Raw genomic sequence first — 15,434 nt, 5'->3', positions numbered from 1 at the left:
CAAATCATTTGTGATTTGATGTTGCGAGACACTGCTATAGCTCAATAAACATACGAAAGACAAAGAAGTAAAGTTAAACCGATTTTGTCATTGTACAAAGGGATAATGACACAAACAGTCGCTAAACTTTGGCCCAATATGCCATTTGGTCCATGAACTTTTAATTTGTTCAATGTAGTCTCTAAACTTTAGCATAATATTCAATTTGATCTTTGAACTTTTAATTTGTTCAATATGGTCCCCAAACTTTTGGTACATGTTCTATGTAGTCCCTGAACTATATGAAAATATTCAATGTAGTCCTTCTATTAATTCAAGTTCAGGGACTACATTGAATATTTTCATAGGGATTACATTGAATATTTTCATAGAGTTCAGGGACTAAATTGAACATGTACCAAAAGTCTAGGGACCACATTGAATATATTAAAAGTTTACGGATTAAATTGCACATTATGCTAAAGTTCGGGGACTACATTAAATAAATTAAAAGTTCAAAGACTGCATTATATGTTGGGTCAAAGTTTAGAGACTGTTTGTGTAATTTTTCCTCGTACAGACAAGATAAAGAGAAATAAATAAATCCATATCACACGATTCACACCTACCAAAAAGAAGATGAACCGGTTCCGGTTCGGGGACTGATTTCCCGGTTCAAACCGTCCCGGTCCGAATTTGCAGAAGACAACAGTCGAGCTTTAGTGACAGCAACAGAAGTGAGAGAGAGGGCATAAAGAGAGAAGCTTTATGCTCTTTGATGGCGATTTTCTAATGCTCAAAGGAAGAGCACCAAAGACTAAAGAGAAAGGGAATGCCTGTTCACCTCTCCCTTTTTTTCACCTACCCATCAGGCAACTCCAACCCATCGACCCTCCATTTTCGTGAGTAAAAACCTCTTCCTTCCCTCACCTCACAGCACCTCCCCGCCCCTGTTTCCAGCTCAAAGCTGCTCCCTTTAGGCTCGTGCTTCGCAATGGAGGCAAATTCGTCTCGACCCACGAAGTTATACGAGTTGCTGCTGCTCCTGCTGCTTGTGTTCTCGGTGCTTCTGCTGAGCTTAAACCCTTGCGAGTCGCTGGACATTGACCCACAAGACAAGGCCTCCCTGTTGCTGTTCAGGTCTGGCGTGCAAGACCCGAGCAGGAGCTTGTCCGCTTGGTCGGGGTCCAACTGCACGAACTGGACGGGCATCACCTGCTCCAGTGACAGTAGCAAGGTAATCTCAGTGAACCTGACCAGTATGAACTTGTCTGGGGACATTCACCCCAGCTTGTGCAATCTGTCTTCTCTCGAGTCTTTAGCTTTGGCACGGAATAGTTTCGCGGGAACGATTCCGCCGTGTTTCGGCTCCCTCTATAGTCTCAGGACCCTTGATCTCAGTCACAATAGGTTTGGTGGAGCTTTGCCTGACACGATCAGTAGGCTTGGTAATTTGAGGGAGCTCATTTTGTCTTGGAACCAAGATTTGGGGGGCCTCATGCCGCCGTGGATCGGTAATTTCTCCGACCAGTTGGAAAAGCTCGATGCCGGTTTCAACTCTTTCCATGGGGAAATTCCCGAGAGTTTGTTGTACTTGAAGTCCTTGAGGTACCTGAACTTGGAGAACAATAATTTCGGTGGTAGCCTAAGGGATTTTCAGCAGTCTTTGGAAATTCTCGATCTTGGATCGAATTCTTTATCGGGTACTCTGCCGTGTTTTTCTGCCTGTTCTGGATCTCTCAGTGTTCTGAATTTAGCAGATAATTATATAGTGGGAGGAATTCCTACGTGTATTGCTTCACTCGAGGCCTTGACGCATCTAAACTTGTCACATAACCAATTGAGCTACAAGATCTCTCCTAGACTTGTGTTCTCGGAGAAGATTCTCGTTTTGGACCTTAGCTTCAATGATTTGGCCGGTCCTCTTCCGAGTAAGATTGCTGAGGCGACCGAGAAAGGGCTCATACTCCTTGACCTGTCGCACAATCAGTTATCTGGTGAAATCCCGTCAAAGCTTACAGAGTTAAAGAGCTTGCAGGCATTGTTTCTTTCGCACAATCTTCTCACTGGCGAGATACCGTCAAGGATTGGAAATTTGACCTACCTCCAAGTGATCGATCTCTCGAACAATGTGTTGTCCGGTGCCATTCCGTTGAACATTGTTGGTTGTTTTCAGCTTCTTGCTCTGATACTTAATAACAACAATCTTACGGGTGTGATTCAACCAGAGCTTGATGCTTTAAGTGGTTTAAAGATTCTGGATATCAGTAACAACAAAATCTCTGGTGAAATCCCACAAACTTTGGCCGGGTGGAAATCTCTGGAGATAGTTGATTTAAGCTCCAACAACCTCTCCGGGACATTGAACGATGCGATAACCAAATGGTCAAACCTTAAGTATCTGTCCTTGGCTCGAAATAAGTTTAGTGGAAATCTCCCGAGCTGGGTATTCACATTCCAAGCAATTCGGATGATGGATTTCTCAGGAAACAACTTATCGGGCATCATACCAGACAGTAACTTCAACTTAAGTTTGTATTACAACAACAGAGATTTTGCTAGACAGCCAGGTAATATCTCATTGGTTTCCATGGCAACGGTTGGGATCAAAGTGCACGTAGTTGTCGCTGGTACCAATGAAGTGAGGCTCAACTATGATATTGTTGCAGCTGTTGGGATTGATCTGTCTGGTAATATGCTCCATGGGGAAATTCCATCTGGACTATTTGGGCTGGAAGGCTTGGAGTACTTGAACTTGTCATACAATATTCTGACCGGTCGTCTTCCAGATTTAGAGAAAATGCGCAGTTTAAAGGCCTTGGATTTGTCGTATAATTCTCTATCAGGTCAGATATCGGAAAATGTCTCTGGACTTGAAGATCTAACGGTGCTGGACCTATCGTACAACAGCTTCTCTGGATATATATCTAAGAAACAGGGCTTCTTGAGATTTCCAGGAGCATTTGCTGGAAATCCGAACTTGTGCGTGGAGTCTTCATCTGGAGTTTGTGGCCAGGAAAGTGTGCCAATCATGCCCGGTAAGACATTTCAGGAAGAGATGGTCGAAGGACCAATTTCCCTGTCGGTGTTCTTGCTAAGTGCCGCCATCACTTTCTACATCAGCATCGTCTCTCTGTTTTGTTCGGCTCGCGCTAGAAGATACATTCTCGAAACCAAGCTTTAATCCAGTCTAAGAGAATGAACCTCAGAGTGTATATTCTTGCTGCTTTAGTGACAGATCGGCCTGAGTTTTCTCCTTGGAACTCTTTGCTCGAAATATTACTGTCAACCCTCATCGAATACCAGTGGTTTGGATGTGGAAACTTAGAATTCGATCAATGTAGAGTAAGCATTTGATGGCTTGTACTTGGGCTGCTGAATTTGAACTGGAAGAGGGATTTGGTAGCTTTTAGTTTTGGCTGCTGAACTCTTATCTGCATCTTCACCTCTCATTTAGAGTTCGCTCTCAGTCGGAAATGCAGCATTGTCTCGTTCCGAAATTTCCATGAGGAATGATGGCTAATCGTAGTATGGTTTGCTAGTTGATTTAGATAGATAATGTCCAGGCTAGTTCAATTAACCATCTCCAGTTACAAATGAACAGGCCACACTAACACCGTTAGTTTTTGACATGAAAACTAATTTGGGGTAGATGTGATATGAGCATATTATGTTGGGATTTTTTGCAATATGAAAATTAGTTTGAGATAAATGCGTACCAAGTTGGGATTTTGCGATGCGAAAATTAGTTTGCGGTAAATGTAGCTCGAGAGTACTAATTTGAAATTTTTTATGACTCGAAAATTTGTTTAAGGTAAATGTGACATGATCGTATTAGTTTTGAATTTTTAATGATACTAACCCTATATTGTTCGGAACTTAAATCCAACTCCAAACCCACATTTACGAGCGGGAACTCTATTACAATATTATCACTTTGCATGAAGGATGTGTCAATCTAATTTAGTTGTTATAGTCAATCGATTCCTTCAAGATTCTTAATTTGGAGGATTTGAGGCAATAAATATAGTTGTTGCAATTATTAACAAGAAAAATATTATTATTAGGGATATGTGAACTAAAAGTCTTTAGATTTGTCATGAAAGTGCAATCGAGTCGTAAAATTAATAAAAAGTGTAATCAAGTCCTAAAACTTGTTAAATTAGTGCAATCAAGTTCTTCCGATAACTCCATCCAATTTGATTAACAAAAAAAATGTTGATGTGCACTTTCGAGGCAAGTCTTAGGACTTCCCATGCATATATCCCGTATAATTATTAGGGTTGATATCACGAAAAACTCCAAACTGGAACCCTTGTGAAAATTTTTTCCTAAAACTAATCTTTTGACAATCAAAAATCCCAAACTGGTACACTTACAATAAATTTACCCAAAATTATTTTTTTCTCAGTAGACACTCCACCACTTGTGACAAATTTACCTTCGTTAGTTTTCTTTAAATTGAATAAATAGTACACCCCGTGATAAACGGAGGGTTAAAACCTCAAACCGATACATCCGTTAACTGCTACTCAGTATTTTGACGGTAAAATTTAACGGAAACTAATTTAGGGTAAATTCGTCGCAAATGTACCGGTTTGAAATAAATTCATCACATGTGTACCGATTTATGGTTTGTTGTGATATTAAAAAGAAAAAAAAAAAAAGAAGAAGAAACCGTCCGACCCGATTAGCTCTTGCCGGAGCCTGGTGCCACTAGACCAGACCGAACGACACAAGCCATGGCCGTTCTTGAACCCTCTTCCCAATCCGCAACAACTCCACAAACCCAAGAAACGATTCCATCGAGGACGAAACAGAGCTCCACCGTATAAAACAGAAAGCGAACAACGTAGCCCAAGCGACGTGTCTCGGGCAAATGGCTGTTTCGTTGAGGCCGTCTTCCCTCCCTTTCCCTCTCTCTCTCTCCCCAAGAACCGCAAGAATGGCTTCCGCCGCCCTCCGCAGCAGCAACCGCAAGTCGGCTTCTTTCGCTCCTCCGAGCTCGCCCCGCGCCGAACGGGGGCGACCCATCTTGCTCTTCGACGTCATGGACACAATCGTGCGCGACCCTTTTTACCAGGACGTCCCTGCCTTCTTCGGGTACTTTTCTTTTTGCCATTCCATTATGTCTGCCCGGTGATGAAACCGTGTTGATGTCGAAAAGATGTGGTCTTTCTTGGTGACAAAGTGGAGGCTTGATGGGTTTTGCTGCGCGGGCGGCTTCAGTTCTCTGTGTGTGTGTGTTTTTTTTTTTCTTGTTGACTTTCTGTTTTAGATGATCAGATTGAGCTTTTTCTGATTAGAATGCCTTTGAAGGAGCTGATAGAATGCAAGAACCCAACTGCGTGGATTGAGTTCGAAGAGGGATTAATCGACGAGGTACTCCACGAAAAATGGTCTTCGAAGTTCTATGTTTCCCTTTCATTTCGAGTGGTTGAGTTTCAGCTGTTGAATTGGTTTGTTTTTTGGCTGCAAGTCTAGCTTGTCATTGAGGTTCTTTGGAGGGACAGAGTTATGAATTGAGATCAGTTAGGATAAGGCCTTATGAGCTTTGCAGAAGCTTCCCACAGTTACTGCAGACTGTCGATTATTTGTTTCGTGTTTTTAGACAACCTGAATTACCTTCTCTTCGATGTTGCTGCCATTACCCGTTTCACAATTTCTCTCTTTATTCTTCATCATTTCCCTTAAGTTTGCTATTATGCTTGCACAGATGGAACTGGCCAGAAAATTCTTCAAAGATGGAAGGCCTTTTGATTTGGAAGGTTGGTGACTAACCTCATTAGTCATTAGCATCTTTATTGTGGCATTGGATAGTGGGTATGTTAATGATGCCTGCAAAAGTATGGCAGTTTATAAAATAGTGTCTCATGTAAAATTTTACAGTGGATTAGAGAAGAGTCTGCCTCTAATACTGTTTATTCGTTTTTCGTAATATCAGTTCTGTGTTTTCGGTCTTAAATACAAAGAAGAAGAAAATGGATTATTTAGTTTCTCTTTCCTAGACATGTTCAGTACCAATAATGAGATTCCTATATATTATAAATCACTCATATATTGTCCTTTTGTGCTTAAAAAAATCTTATTGCAAAGAAAAGCAAGAGTGATCAAGCAATTCAACAGACAAAGCGGAATGCGGCAATTCTTTCCTGCTTGTTTATTTTCATTTGTCATAGGCTCACATCAACGAATATTTCAATGTAGATACTATACATCTGCCCCTCTTGTGATCAATTTTAAATTAGATCACTGCAATAAGTAGAACCGGTTTCTGTCAATTTCTTTGCTTTAATTTGGTTCTGAATGCTCTCTTGTCAATCATTGAGAACCTGCTAATCCCACTCACTCTTTTTGTAGGCCTTAAAACATGCATGAGAAAGGGATATTCCTATCTTGAAGGGATCGAGGAACTTCTTCAGGAATTAAAAGAAAATGGCTATGAGATGCATGCTTTCACGAACTACCCTATCTGGTAAGATGAGATATGTATACATTTGTCAGTTCATAACGGGGTTCATCTATATCTCAATTATTTTTGCAGGTACGAAATGATTGAGGAGAAGTTGAAAATATCGAGATACTTATCCTGGACATTTTGTTCATGCATAAATGGCACGTGGGGACTTTTCATTGAGGAGATTTTGATGATGGCGATTCAAGTCATTATTTTTCAGGAGAGTCCATGCTAAACTTGATAGATAATTCTTTTCTCTTTCAGGAAAAAGGAAGCCTGATCGTGATTTCTATTTGGATGCTCTGCGACACCTGAAAGTTGATCCACCTAGCTGTGTCTTCATTGATGACAGGTTATTGGCTTTCCTTGCTCTTATTATTTGTCCATATCTTGTATGAGTTCTGGTCAGTACTGAAAGCCGCAAATGCATTCCTAAGATGGGGATCGGTTTTTTTCTTTCTTTAGTTCTAGCTCTTCCTTTACGTTGATTTCTAATCTGCACAATGGTTCTATTCTGCTCATATACGTTCAGTGTGTGCTTGGGGAGTGCATGCATGAAAGTTTGCATGAATGCATGAGAGAGAGAGAGAGAGAGAGAGAGAGAGAGATCTGACTTATTGGTGCAATTCCTATTTATTACCCTTGTTGTTGCAATGATTGCACAGGCTAAGGAATGTGGAGGCTGCATTGGAAGTTGGCATTGTTGGTATACAGTTTAAGAGTGCAGATCTGTTGCGCCATGATCTCTCTGAAATTGGGATTCATTTTTCAGCAAATAAGCATTCTAGTAGTCAGAACGAGCTTAAGCTTACAAAAGACCAGGCATCTTGATCAAACATACTTGGTGAAGTCGCATCAAGAACCGATTCTTGTTTATTCTTTGTATAAAGTATTCTTTGCAACCTTTTCTTTCGGCCAAACAAAATTGTGTAGTGATGTTGGCTTCAAGGTACTGGAATGCATTATAAAGTTTCTCCTCAATCTAAATAAGACGAATTCCATGTCTCCATTTATAATATATGTCAACAAGTTTTCCAGATATGCAATTTTGGAGCCTCCATAGTATGCCAAACAGGTATATTGAACAGGATCACATTCTGATCCATTTCTTAGCCTAAGTCGGTCAATTTAGGTCTTCTAGAGTGTTATTGTCAAAGTCCCTAGTGTGAGATTCCAAGGCGTTCCGCCGTGGCCAAAACCTAATAATCTATGGGAAATTAGAATTGCAGGTACGGGTCATGTGAATTAGCAGAAAAAGAAAAATAGTACATATCAATAAATCTGAAGTTCCACCTGACACGTATATAGACTATTCTCCTCTATTGGCTTTCTACGTATTGTACATTTGACATCTAATAACCTCAAAAAATGTAGATACAATTCACATAAGCTGCTTGGTCTCATGAATTTGCAAACAAGAATGCAAGATTGAATTCCAGGCTAAAGTTCTCCCTCACAGACTACTCAAGCCACAAAATAGAGAAACTTGCTGCATCAGTGATACAAAAAAATCAGATTTTACTGTAGATCAGGCAGCGGTTGCCAACAGAATTGAACAGAACCCCCAGCATTCTCATTGAAATGGCCAGCTGGCTCACCGGAGGACACAGCCTTGAATCATGCATAATAGAGCCCGCTGGACTGTTCAGCTCATTATGTAGCGTCTTCTCCTGTGACGTGTCATTTATCCACCCTTAATAATTTTTCAGGAGTATGACCAAAGGGGATGTCTTGAATCAGATTTTAACACATGCACATTGTCATCTTTCGTCTCTTGACATTGCAGATGAGGGTTCTGTTGCTAGATCACGGAGCATAGAATGGGTGGCAACTAACTTTTCCCTCAACATGGCATTGTACTCGTACAAAAGCATAATATTCTTCTGGACATCAGTCATGTCCATGCCAGAACCAGCCTTAAGTTCTGAAAAGAAAAGAAGGAAACTTGAAAAAAGCATTACGAGAGAAGTATCACTGAGTTGAGCGGTGATAAGAACAGAAATCGACTAGGCAAAACAGAACTTATGGTCCATACATTTGAGAAACAATTATACATCTTCATACGATACAGTAATAAAGCACAACCAATCAAATGAACATCTCACGAGACCAAACAGTCGAGAAACAAAATCAAGTAGCAAAAGAGAAATCAGAACTTCTTCTTACCTAGTGCCGGCAAAGGTGGAATGAGTTGATCATCAGTAAGAGAGAGAACCGATGCTGAAGAGGTACTTTTCTCCTGTAATTCAATAGATTGCTGCTTCTTATCAGCTGCGGAACAGAGCTCGTGCTTCCGTGGCTGGTTATCAATAAAAATGCCAAGTCAATGAAAGTGTAAGAAAATGCAACTGCATAACTTCGTTGCCTTTTAATCATTTGCAGAAGAATGTTTAGCCACGTCAAGTTACGGCACTCAAAAATCAAGAACCATCTCATTCGTTAGTCAGCACAAGTCTAGAATTGACACTGTTTCTGGGAGCATTTGCAGCAACTTTAACGACCTTGCTGAGGACAACATCACATATGGAGATATTGACTTGCCAAACCTCTATGAACTTTGACAATCCATAAGGTCGTGCCCACATAATAATGCCCTTCTGCTGAATTGAAGACATAAATACATCTTCAAAATTTGTTGTCAAAATCACCTTGAGTGAGCATTTTGCTTTATTTTATCAAACATCTTTTGAACTTCATCTGGGAAGCTGCCTGACTGAACTCCACATAATTCGAACCACTAGTATAGATTGCTAATAGCCACAGCCACCTAGGCCCCCATATGATGAGAGCCTGTGTTTGGGGGTAATCTTTTTTATGTAGCTGGAAACGCTATCAACACTTGTCACGTTGCACTTTTGAGTCAATTGATTGGTGATTATTATCAAATCAGTCTAACTAAATACAACAGCTGAAGAGACAAAGTATGAACTGCATCCAAATGTCACCACAAGCCTCCTTTTCAGATTACTAAGACTTCCTAAGAATTTAACATGAGAGACATGATTTGCCTAGTGATGGACCATCGTTACCAAGATCCTGGAGTTCTTAAGTCTGATTCCTAAAAATCAGCCGCCCCATCTAACCTATACAAAACCAAAACCTTGGATCTAAGCACTAGCATTCAGTAGAGCTAAATGATAGAAAAGGCAACCATGAAAAGGTATATCGTGCACCCTGCTTCGTGTGGTCGTATAAGAATCACTCAAGAAAACTAGCTCCAATAGGGTGTAGTGTTATTGTCTTCATATTAACAAATTCTCTCTCTTCCAGGAAACAAAATACATACAGTGTCACATCTTGATTCCGACATTCTGTCCTGGATTCCAGCTCCTGCTAAATGAATGCTTACCTCCTGCAACTGGGTAAACTCTGGGGCAGCATTCTGCATACAAAAAGGATGCGAGCAACCTTTAGTTTAAAGAGTTTAACTGCATCCAACAATCGATTGTTGTACCTTTTTGCTGGGTAAGCTAAGTCTCTTGCTCATATTAATAGTCTCCTCTCTATCTGATTGCTTCCTTGATGATCTGCTGGTATGACGGGAGCCACTCCTTCGAACTGAATGCATCATACAATTGCTTAAATGTGGTTCAGTAGTGCTATTTGTATAGTTCTCTTCCAGTGCTTTGCAATCCCAGGTGTACATTACATATTTCCGCAACTGTTCAATAAGAAGCATGAAAATCTGTTAATTCTTTTAAAGGCATGAAACCAAAGGGAAATTTGATTCACTCGACGTATACGAGAAGTTGCTTCAAAACTATAAAAGGAATTACTTTATCCCAGCGTTGTTGAGCTTTTAGCCGATGTCTAATTTGCCGCAGAACAGCATCTTCATTACGCAGTCTCTTAACTCTGAATTCACACTGCAGAAAAAACAGAAAAAGGTAAAGGGGCATGTTAAAAACTGATTGACAATTTACTACTTTAGAAATGGGAACAAGGCATGAATGCTGAAGCAATCCTTAGGGTAAAGGACACCTGCACAAGCAACCATCATTCTAAGCGATAGATGAATAAGGTTAACTAAGAAGAAGCTTTGAGTCTGATTTAGATATGAGGACCGAGTTCAAGACCTTATTTTTCTTTTTATAATCGATAACTCAATCATCACAACCCCAAACATGCAGGAAAGAATGCATGAAAAAAGGACATGAATAGCACCTGCACCAAGAAGTAGTAGAATATGCCAATACTGATGCAATAAAGGCCACCTAGGTCAGCAAGGAAACTTACTGCAAAAAAAAAAATAATAATAATACAATGTCATATTCAGGAAACGAAAACGAGAAAGTGTAAAAGAAAAAGGGTTAATACCACGAGAAACCCTAAATTGGTACACCTATGATAATTTTACCCAAAACTAATTTTTTGACCACCAAAAACCCCAAACCGGTACATTTGTGACAAATTTACCCTCCGTTAAATTGAATTAATATCACAAAAAACCACAAATCGGTACACTTGTGACAAACGGAGGGTAAAACCCCAAACTGGTACACCCGTCAACTGCCACGTGTCATCCAACTTAGAAATTTGACGAAAACTAATGGAGGGTAAAATTGTCATAGGTGTACCGATTTGGGGTTTTTGGTGGTCAAAAAATTAGTTTGGGGTAAATTTATCACAAGTGTACCAGTTTCGGATTTTTTGGGTATTAACCCAAAGAAAAAAAGGATAAAGATATTTACTGTAAACCTGTAACAGGGAGATGATTTTCTAATGGATGGGGAAATTATTTTATAGGGCAAGCATTAGGGACTCAGGTTATGCTAGTCTCTGCTGATCACAAATAAAATACAGCTTGTACAAGAAAAGAAAAAAGGGCACAAGCTATCTGTTCGCTAGAGCAATGGTGTTTCAAGTCACTTATCCATGACCATCTTAAGCAGTAAAAGGTAAGCCTAAGAGAGGGTCAAGGTAGTTTAACAAGTGACGTTAACCACACCACATCAAATGATGAATCCGGCATTGGCCTTATCATGGACAAGAGGACTTAATTATTTTAAAGCTATTTAAAGGCGATTTTCGATTCATGACATGGCTGTGACCCAAAAACTAGACATACAGCATGGATTAACAGTGACTCAAAGATAAAGAAGAAGCACGAGTTACGTAGTAGCAAATAGCTAAGTGGCCACAAGTTCCTATCTAGTTGTAGGCAAGCAACCGGAAACCCAACAACACGTCCTCTGCTGTCTATGCGCAACAAAGCCAAATCCAAACTTCCAGAACGATAGAAGCCCATATGGGCTCAGTAATCACAATCACAAAAGCAAGCATAATCTTCCATGCAGAGTATCTCGAGCTCTATCAAATCACCTTAAGCTGGTGTCCAAATAATGACATATAATCAATAAATCAAAAAATACACCTCATCTAACTGTGCAGCAAGAACCTTCCATTGGCTTTTAGTAATGTAAAGTTTCCATGTCTACACTGCAATCAAGTTACTTACTAGGGCCCATAATACTCTGATTGTCAATCTCGACGATATATGCAGACAGAAAGTTGACATATAATGTGGTGTTGATGATCCCATTAGAACTTTCCAGGGAGGCTTGGAGCTGAGAAGCATCCTGAAAAACTGATCCAGGAAGAAATTCATGGAATAGTGGTTGGATGAGCCTGAGATTGTGTAAATTATGGTATATCCTTGGGAACAAATTAAATTTCAGCAAATTTGTATCATTGCCTCTGAAGGTAACTGGCCTATCATCAACTGTGCTCCCATTCCTCAGGGTACCACTTACAAAGCTCAAATGTTTTTTATCGCCATGTGCCTTCGAGGTAAGATTGAATCGGAAACCAACAGCAGTTGCAGGATTATTTGGTAGATCAACAAACTGCCACGAAAAGTAATAATTGTCTTGAGACAGCTGACAATTGCTGCACCTGAGTGTTACAGTTGGCCCTTCACTGGTATTTTGACAAGAGAAATTTGCAAAGCTTGACAGAGGAGCAACCCTATAGTCTACCAAGCCAGGACTCCCCATAACTAAGGTGCCCATACTCCGCAAGTTCGAACAGCTCATGCTAGAAACAGTAGTAATAATAAATTCCATGTCATTGTTGAAGGCAGCGAGATCAGGTCCATTTGTTGCCTTTACATTATGAATCTCGATTGTTCTCTTCCAGATAATTTGGTAGAGCAGCCTGAGAAAAAACTGAGAACCCAATTAACAATATCTTCCAAATATGACCAAATCACCTAGGAAGAAAACCAATATCTTTTGAAATGCTATTTAGTTAAAAAATGGTCCACAAGGTTAAAGAAAGGACATACTATCACACACTTACGCAGCAAACAACCCAGTAAAGAGTATCCAACTTGCAATGGAAAGTGTGCCACCAAGCTCTGTTTTCCGTTTCTTAACAACTCTTCGATCCTCCTACATAAAATTATAGCCGAATGAAGCACTGACCGTTATGGATCTGTGTCAGATGATACTCAAACAGATAACTGCAAATGGAGAAAGGGAATAAGAGAAAAGAAACAGTTCAAGGAAAATATAAGGACTAAAAAATGAGTCTAAGAAGCATTGCTGCATCCATCGGATTCGCAAAGTTTCAAGTAAAACTGAAGAACAGATATTTTCTGCTTGATTATGATGTTTGCCGCAGTACACTGGAAGACTCTAAAAATTCCATTTGATAAACCATAAGTGATTGAGCAACATGACCTATGGTTAGTGCATATGGAACCACAAGAAAGAAAGGTCTTTCACACTGGAAAAGTTGAAGAGGTAGCATGTTAGCAGGTAACATAGCATCTCCAGAAGGAAAGTGAAAATTTCATTAATCTTGCATTTCTCTTGAAAATCATTAAGAGAAAAGTCTTTAAAGCTGTTGAAAATGACACTTAAAGATTTTTTAACTGCAGCTGGTTGAGTGACAATCAGAAGGACCCATGAGAAACTACATCAATTGCTGCTGACAAATGCAGGGCAGGATATGCAAGTCCTCCACTGCTATCAAACAAGAATATCAAGCTCATCCGGGCATTTCCCAGGGGGTCAAAATAGAAAGAACATATCATTGGAAAGATTAATGTACTTGACAGCACGTGCCCTATGCTACTTGGGTGAGTTAAAACAATCAGTTGACAGAATAAAGTAACCCCAAAAGAACAGTCCGGTTAACAAATTGTAAACGTGATTCTACGATAGGTAGGTCAAAATTTCGTCCCATTGACGGTCCTAATCTTCAAGAGCAGGTTGGCTGATGAAGTGGAAGAGATATGTGGATATCACTTACTACTGGGTGCCAGTAACTTCAACTAACAAATAGATCACACTAGCTGGTTGTGTCATATCCCCTTTCTTCTCGGATGGCAACAGAGGAAGCAGATGGAGGCAGTGGCCGATTGGTATTTAAATACCACAACAACAGGTGCAACCTTTGAAGAAGAAGGGAAGGTCTACTTAACAACACCCAGATTAGAACATCTTCATCTTTTCCAACCAAAGTTTGACTTTGCAGCATATTACCTAGAGTATCTCTAGGAGAAAACTTAAGACCTACCGCTACCAGGCAACAGACTAAACAGATGATCCTACACAGGCCAACCCCTAGAGGGGGTCAAAGGTCCAAAATCAGCTAAAATCACTCACTTCCAATGGAATCAACCACGCTCTGCAAAGAGGCAGAGTAAAAAGTCTTAAAAAGAGTCGAGAGTTAGAGTAGGATAGAAAAAAAAAACTATCGGCAACAAAACGAGCGAAGCCAAACCAGGGGTATTGCACAATTAACATCTTGATTCAGCTCCAAGTTGCTATTTAATTGAAATTTGAGCATACAAAATAGCCACATCACGATTGTTAACTGGACATAGCTGATTATTCTTTGAAAAAAAGGAAAGAAAAGAAAAGCTCAGGGAACAGAGAATTTTTTGTGAGCAAAAGAAAGAAGGCACATTACCAGCCAATGCCTGGTGGCGAAGCAAACGTCCAAACGACTAATCCACCACCGCATCTGGAACCACGCATTCCTACCATCCCCGACCTTCATGAACCTCAAGAAAATACAAAACGCGAGCCAAGACAGCAGCAGGATCGCCGTGGCCTCCAAGAACACGGCCTGCGACTGCGTGAACTTCTTGATCGAATCGAACGAGAATATAGTCTCGGGGAAGCTCACGGCATAGTAATCCACGCCGCTGTCGACGGAGATGGTGGTGTTGACCGTGAACAGAGCGCAGGCGTCGGCGGTAGCATTCAAGAGGCGCCCGGGGAGGCACGCGCAGAGGGTGTTGTTGTAGCGAATCGAGCCCGATGGGCACGCCATGGAAGAGCCCTTTTTGACAGGGACCCAGATCAGGGAGGAGGAGCTTGAAGGTGAAGAGAGTGTAAAGTTCGGAACTTTGGAACAGGGGACGCGGATCGGAGTTTAAAAAACCGGACTTTGTGGTTGGCTTTGAATGAATGAATGAGCACACGAGTTAAAACGAAGGAATATCGAATTGGGTTGAATGAAACTTCGGAAGAAGGTGGTGGGTCGGCAGAAATTTATGAATGGCCGCGTGGAGAATGGTGAGGAAGCAAGGAATTTTCTCCGTGTGCACGTCACAAAGAGAGACAGAGAGAGAGAGAGAGAGAGAGAGGCAGACAGACAGACAGTCTTTTCTCTATATTGTTGGCTACGTTGAAATGGAGAAGCTGGCAATTGGCAAGAAGTGGACCTTGTGTAGAGCTTCTTGGACGACGGAGTAGTCGCAGACCGAGTGAAAAACAGTAAACAGAAGGGGCCAAAACTTCGGTTCCAACAACCATCGAAGGAAGAGTCCTATGCAGACTCGAAAACTGGTTCAACCCCCCTCATTGACAGCATCGTTCAGATCTAGTATCTAATTAAAATATGCCGAAGAGCTGCATCACCACGGGAATCTAAAGCGTGTTCGTGATATATTAACATAAATAGATGTCCACACTTCGTAAAGTAAGCGGCTTTTTTTCTCTCTGTCCTTTCAGAGCAAAGCAGCTGGGTTAAGAAAAGGAAA

General features: G+C 40.7%; 4 protein-coding genes across 6 annotated transcripts in view; 3 read left to right on the top strand and 1 right to left on the bottom strand.

Moving 5' to 3' along the window:
- The window catches only part of LOC115678937 (protein LUTEIN DEFICIENT 5, chloroplastic), an 83,931-nt gene that overhangs the window by 27,756 nt on the left and 40,741 nt on the right, over positions 1–15,434 (top strand). The gene's annotated exons all lie outside the window — the stretch shown is intronic.
- Positions 740–3,479, top strand: LOC115682646 (receptor-like protein CLAVATA2). Its single transcript, XM_030606934.2, has one exon. The coding sequence runs from the start codon at positions 974–976 to the stop codon at positions 3,161–3,163; it is 2,190 nt and encodes a 729-aa protein (XP_030462794.2). The 5' UTR covers positions 740–973; the 3' UTR covers positions 3,164–3,479.
- Positions 4,738–7,417, top strand: LOC115680156 (flavin mononucleotide hydrolase 1, chloroplatic). Its single transcript, XM_030603902.2, has 7 exons — positions 4,738–5,082; positions 5,286–5,361; positions 5,696–5,747; positions 6,340–6,454; positions 6,524–6,594; positions 6,701–6,788; positions 7,102–7,417. Exons 1-7 carry the CDS (start codon positions 4,859–4,861, stop codon positions 7,265–7,267), a joined length of 792 nt encoding a protein of 263 aa, XP_030459762.2. The 5' UTR covers positions 4,738–4,858; the 3' UTR covers positions 7,268–7,417.
- Positions 7,660–15,203, bottom strand: LOC115680121 (uncharacterized). 3 transcript variants are annotated; one of them, XM_030603861.2, is made up of 9 exons: positions 14,357–15,175; positions 12,737–12,828; positions 11,895–12,592; positions 10,601–10,671; positions 10,213–10,302; positions 9,891–10,097; positions 9,723–9,818; positions 8,603–8,735; positions 7,660–8,360 (listed from the first exon to the last, which is right to left on the bottom strand). In XM_030603861.2, exons 1-9 carry the CDS (start codon positions 14,720–14,722, stop codon positions 8,197–8,199), a joined length of 1,917 nt encoding a protein of 638 aa, XP_030459721.2. In that variant the 5' UTR covers positions 14,723–15,175; the 3' UTR covers positions 7,660–8,196. The 3 variants fall into 3 exon arrangements, with proteins under 3 accessions (XP_030459721.2, XP_056168106.1, XP_056168107.1); XM_056312131.1 differs by having other exon boundaries at positions 11,895–12,603; positions 12,723–12,828; positions 14,357–14,578; XM_056312132.1 differs by lacking the exons at positions 7,660–8,360; positions 8,603–8,735 and having other exon boundaries at positions 9,767–9,844; positions 14,357–15,203.

The sequence above is a fragment of the Syzygium oleosum genome, unplaced genomic scaffold (genome assembly GCF_021117445.2).
Source record: "Syzygium oleosum isolate NSW1041296 unplaced genomic scaffold, Sole_v2.1 Sole_v2.01, whole genome shotgun sequence".
NCBI lineage: Eukaryota > Viridiplantae > Streptophyta > Magnoliopsida > Myrtales > Myrtaceae > Syzygium > Syzygium oleosum.
This window is presented reverse-complemented; position numbering and strand designations above follow the sequence as displayed.

Excerpts from the sequence above, each read along its gene's own strand:
- LOC115682646 (XM_030606934.2), top strand. The coding sequence starts at position 974 with ATGGAGGCAAATTCGTCTCGACCCACGAAGTTATACGAGTTGCTGCTG.
- LOC115680156 (XM_030603902.2), top strand. The coding sequence starts at position 4,859 with ATGGCTGTTTCGTTGAGGCCGTCTTCCCTCCCTTTCCCTCTCTCTCTC. Across the intron at positions 5,083-5,285 it reads GACGTCCCTGCCTTCTTCGG|AATGCCTTTGAAGGAGCTGA; the intron begins GTACTTTTCTTT and ends TTTTCTGATTAG. Across the intron at positions 6,595-6,700 it reads ATTTTGTTCATGCATAAATG|GAAAAAGGAAGCCTGATCGT; the intron begins GCACGTGGGGAC and ends TTTCTCTTTCAG.
- LOC115680121 (XM_030603861.2), bottom strand. The coding sequence starts at position 14,722 with ATGGCGTGCCCATCGGGCTCGATTCGCTACAACAACACCCTCTGCGCG. Across the intron at positions 10,098-10,212 it reads CTCAACAACGCTGGGATAAA|TTGCGGAAATATGTAATGTA; the intron begins GTAATTCCTTTT and ends CTTATTGAACAG. Across the intron at positions 9,819-9,890 it reads TTAGCTTACCCAGCAAAAAG|AATGCTGCCCCAGAGTTTAC; the intron begins GTACAACAATCG and ends TTTTGTATGCAG.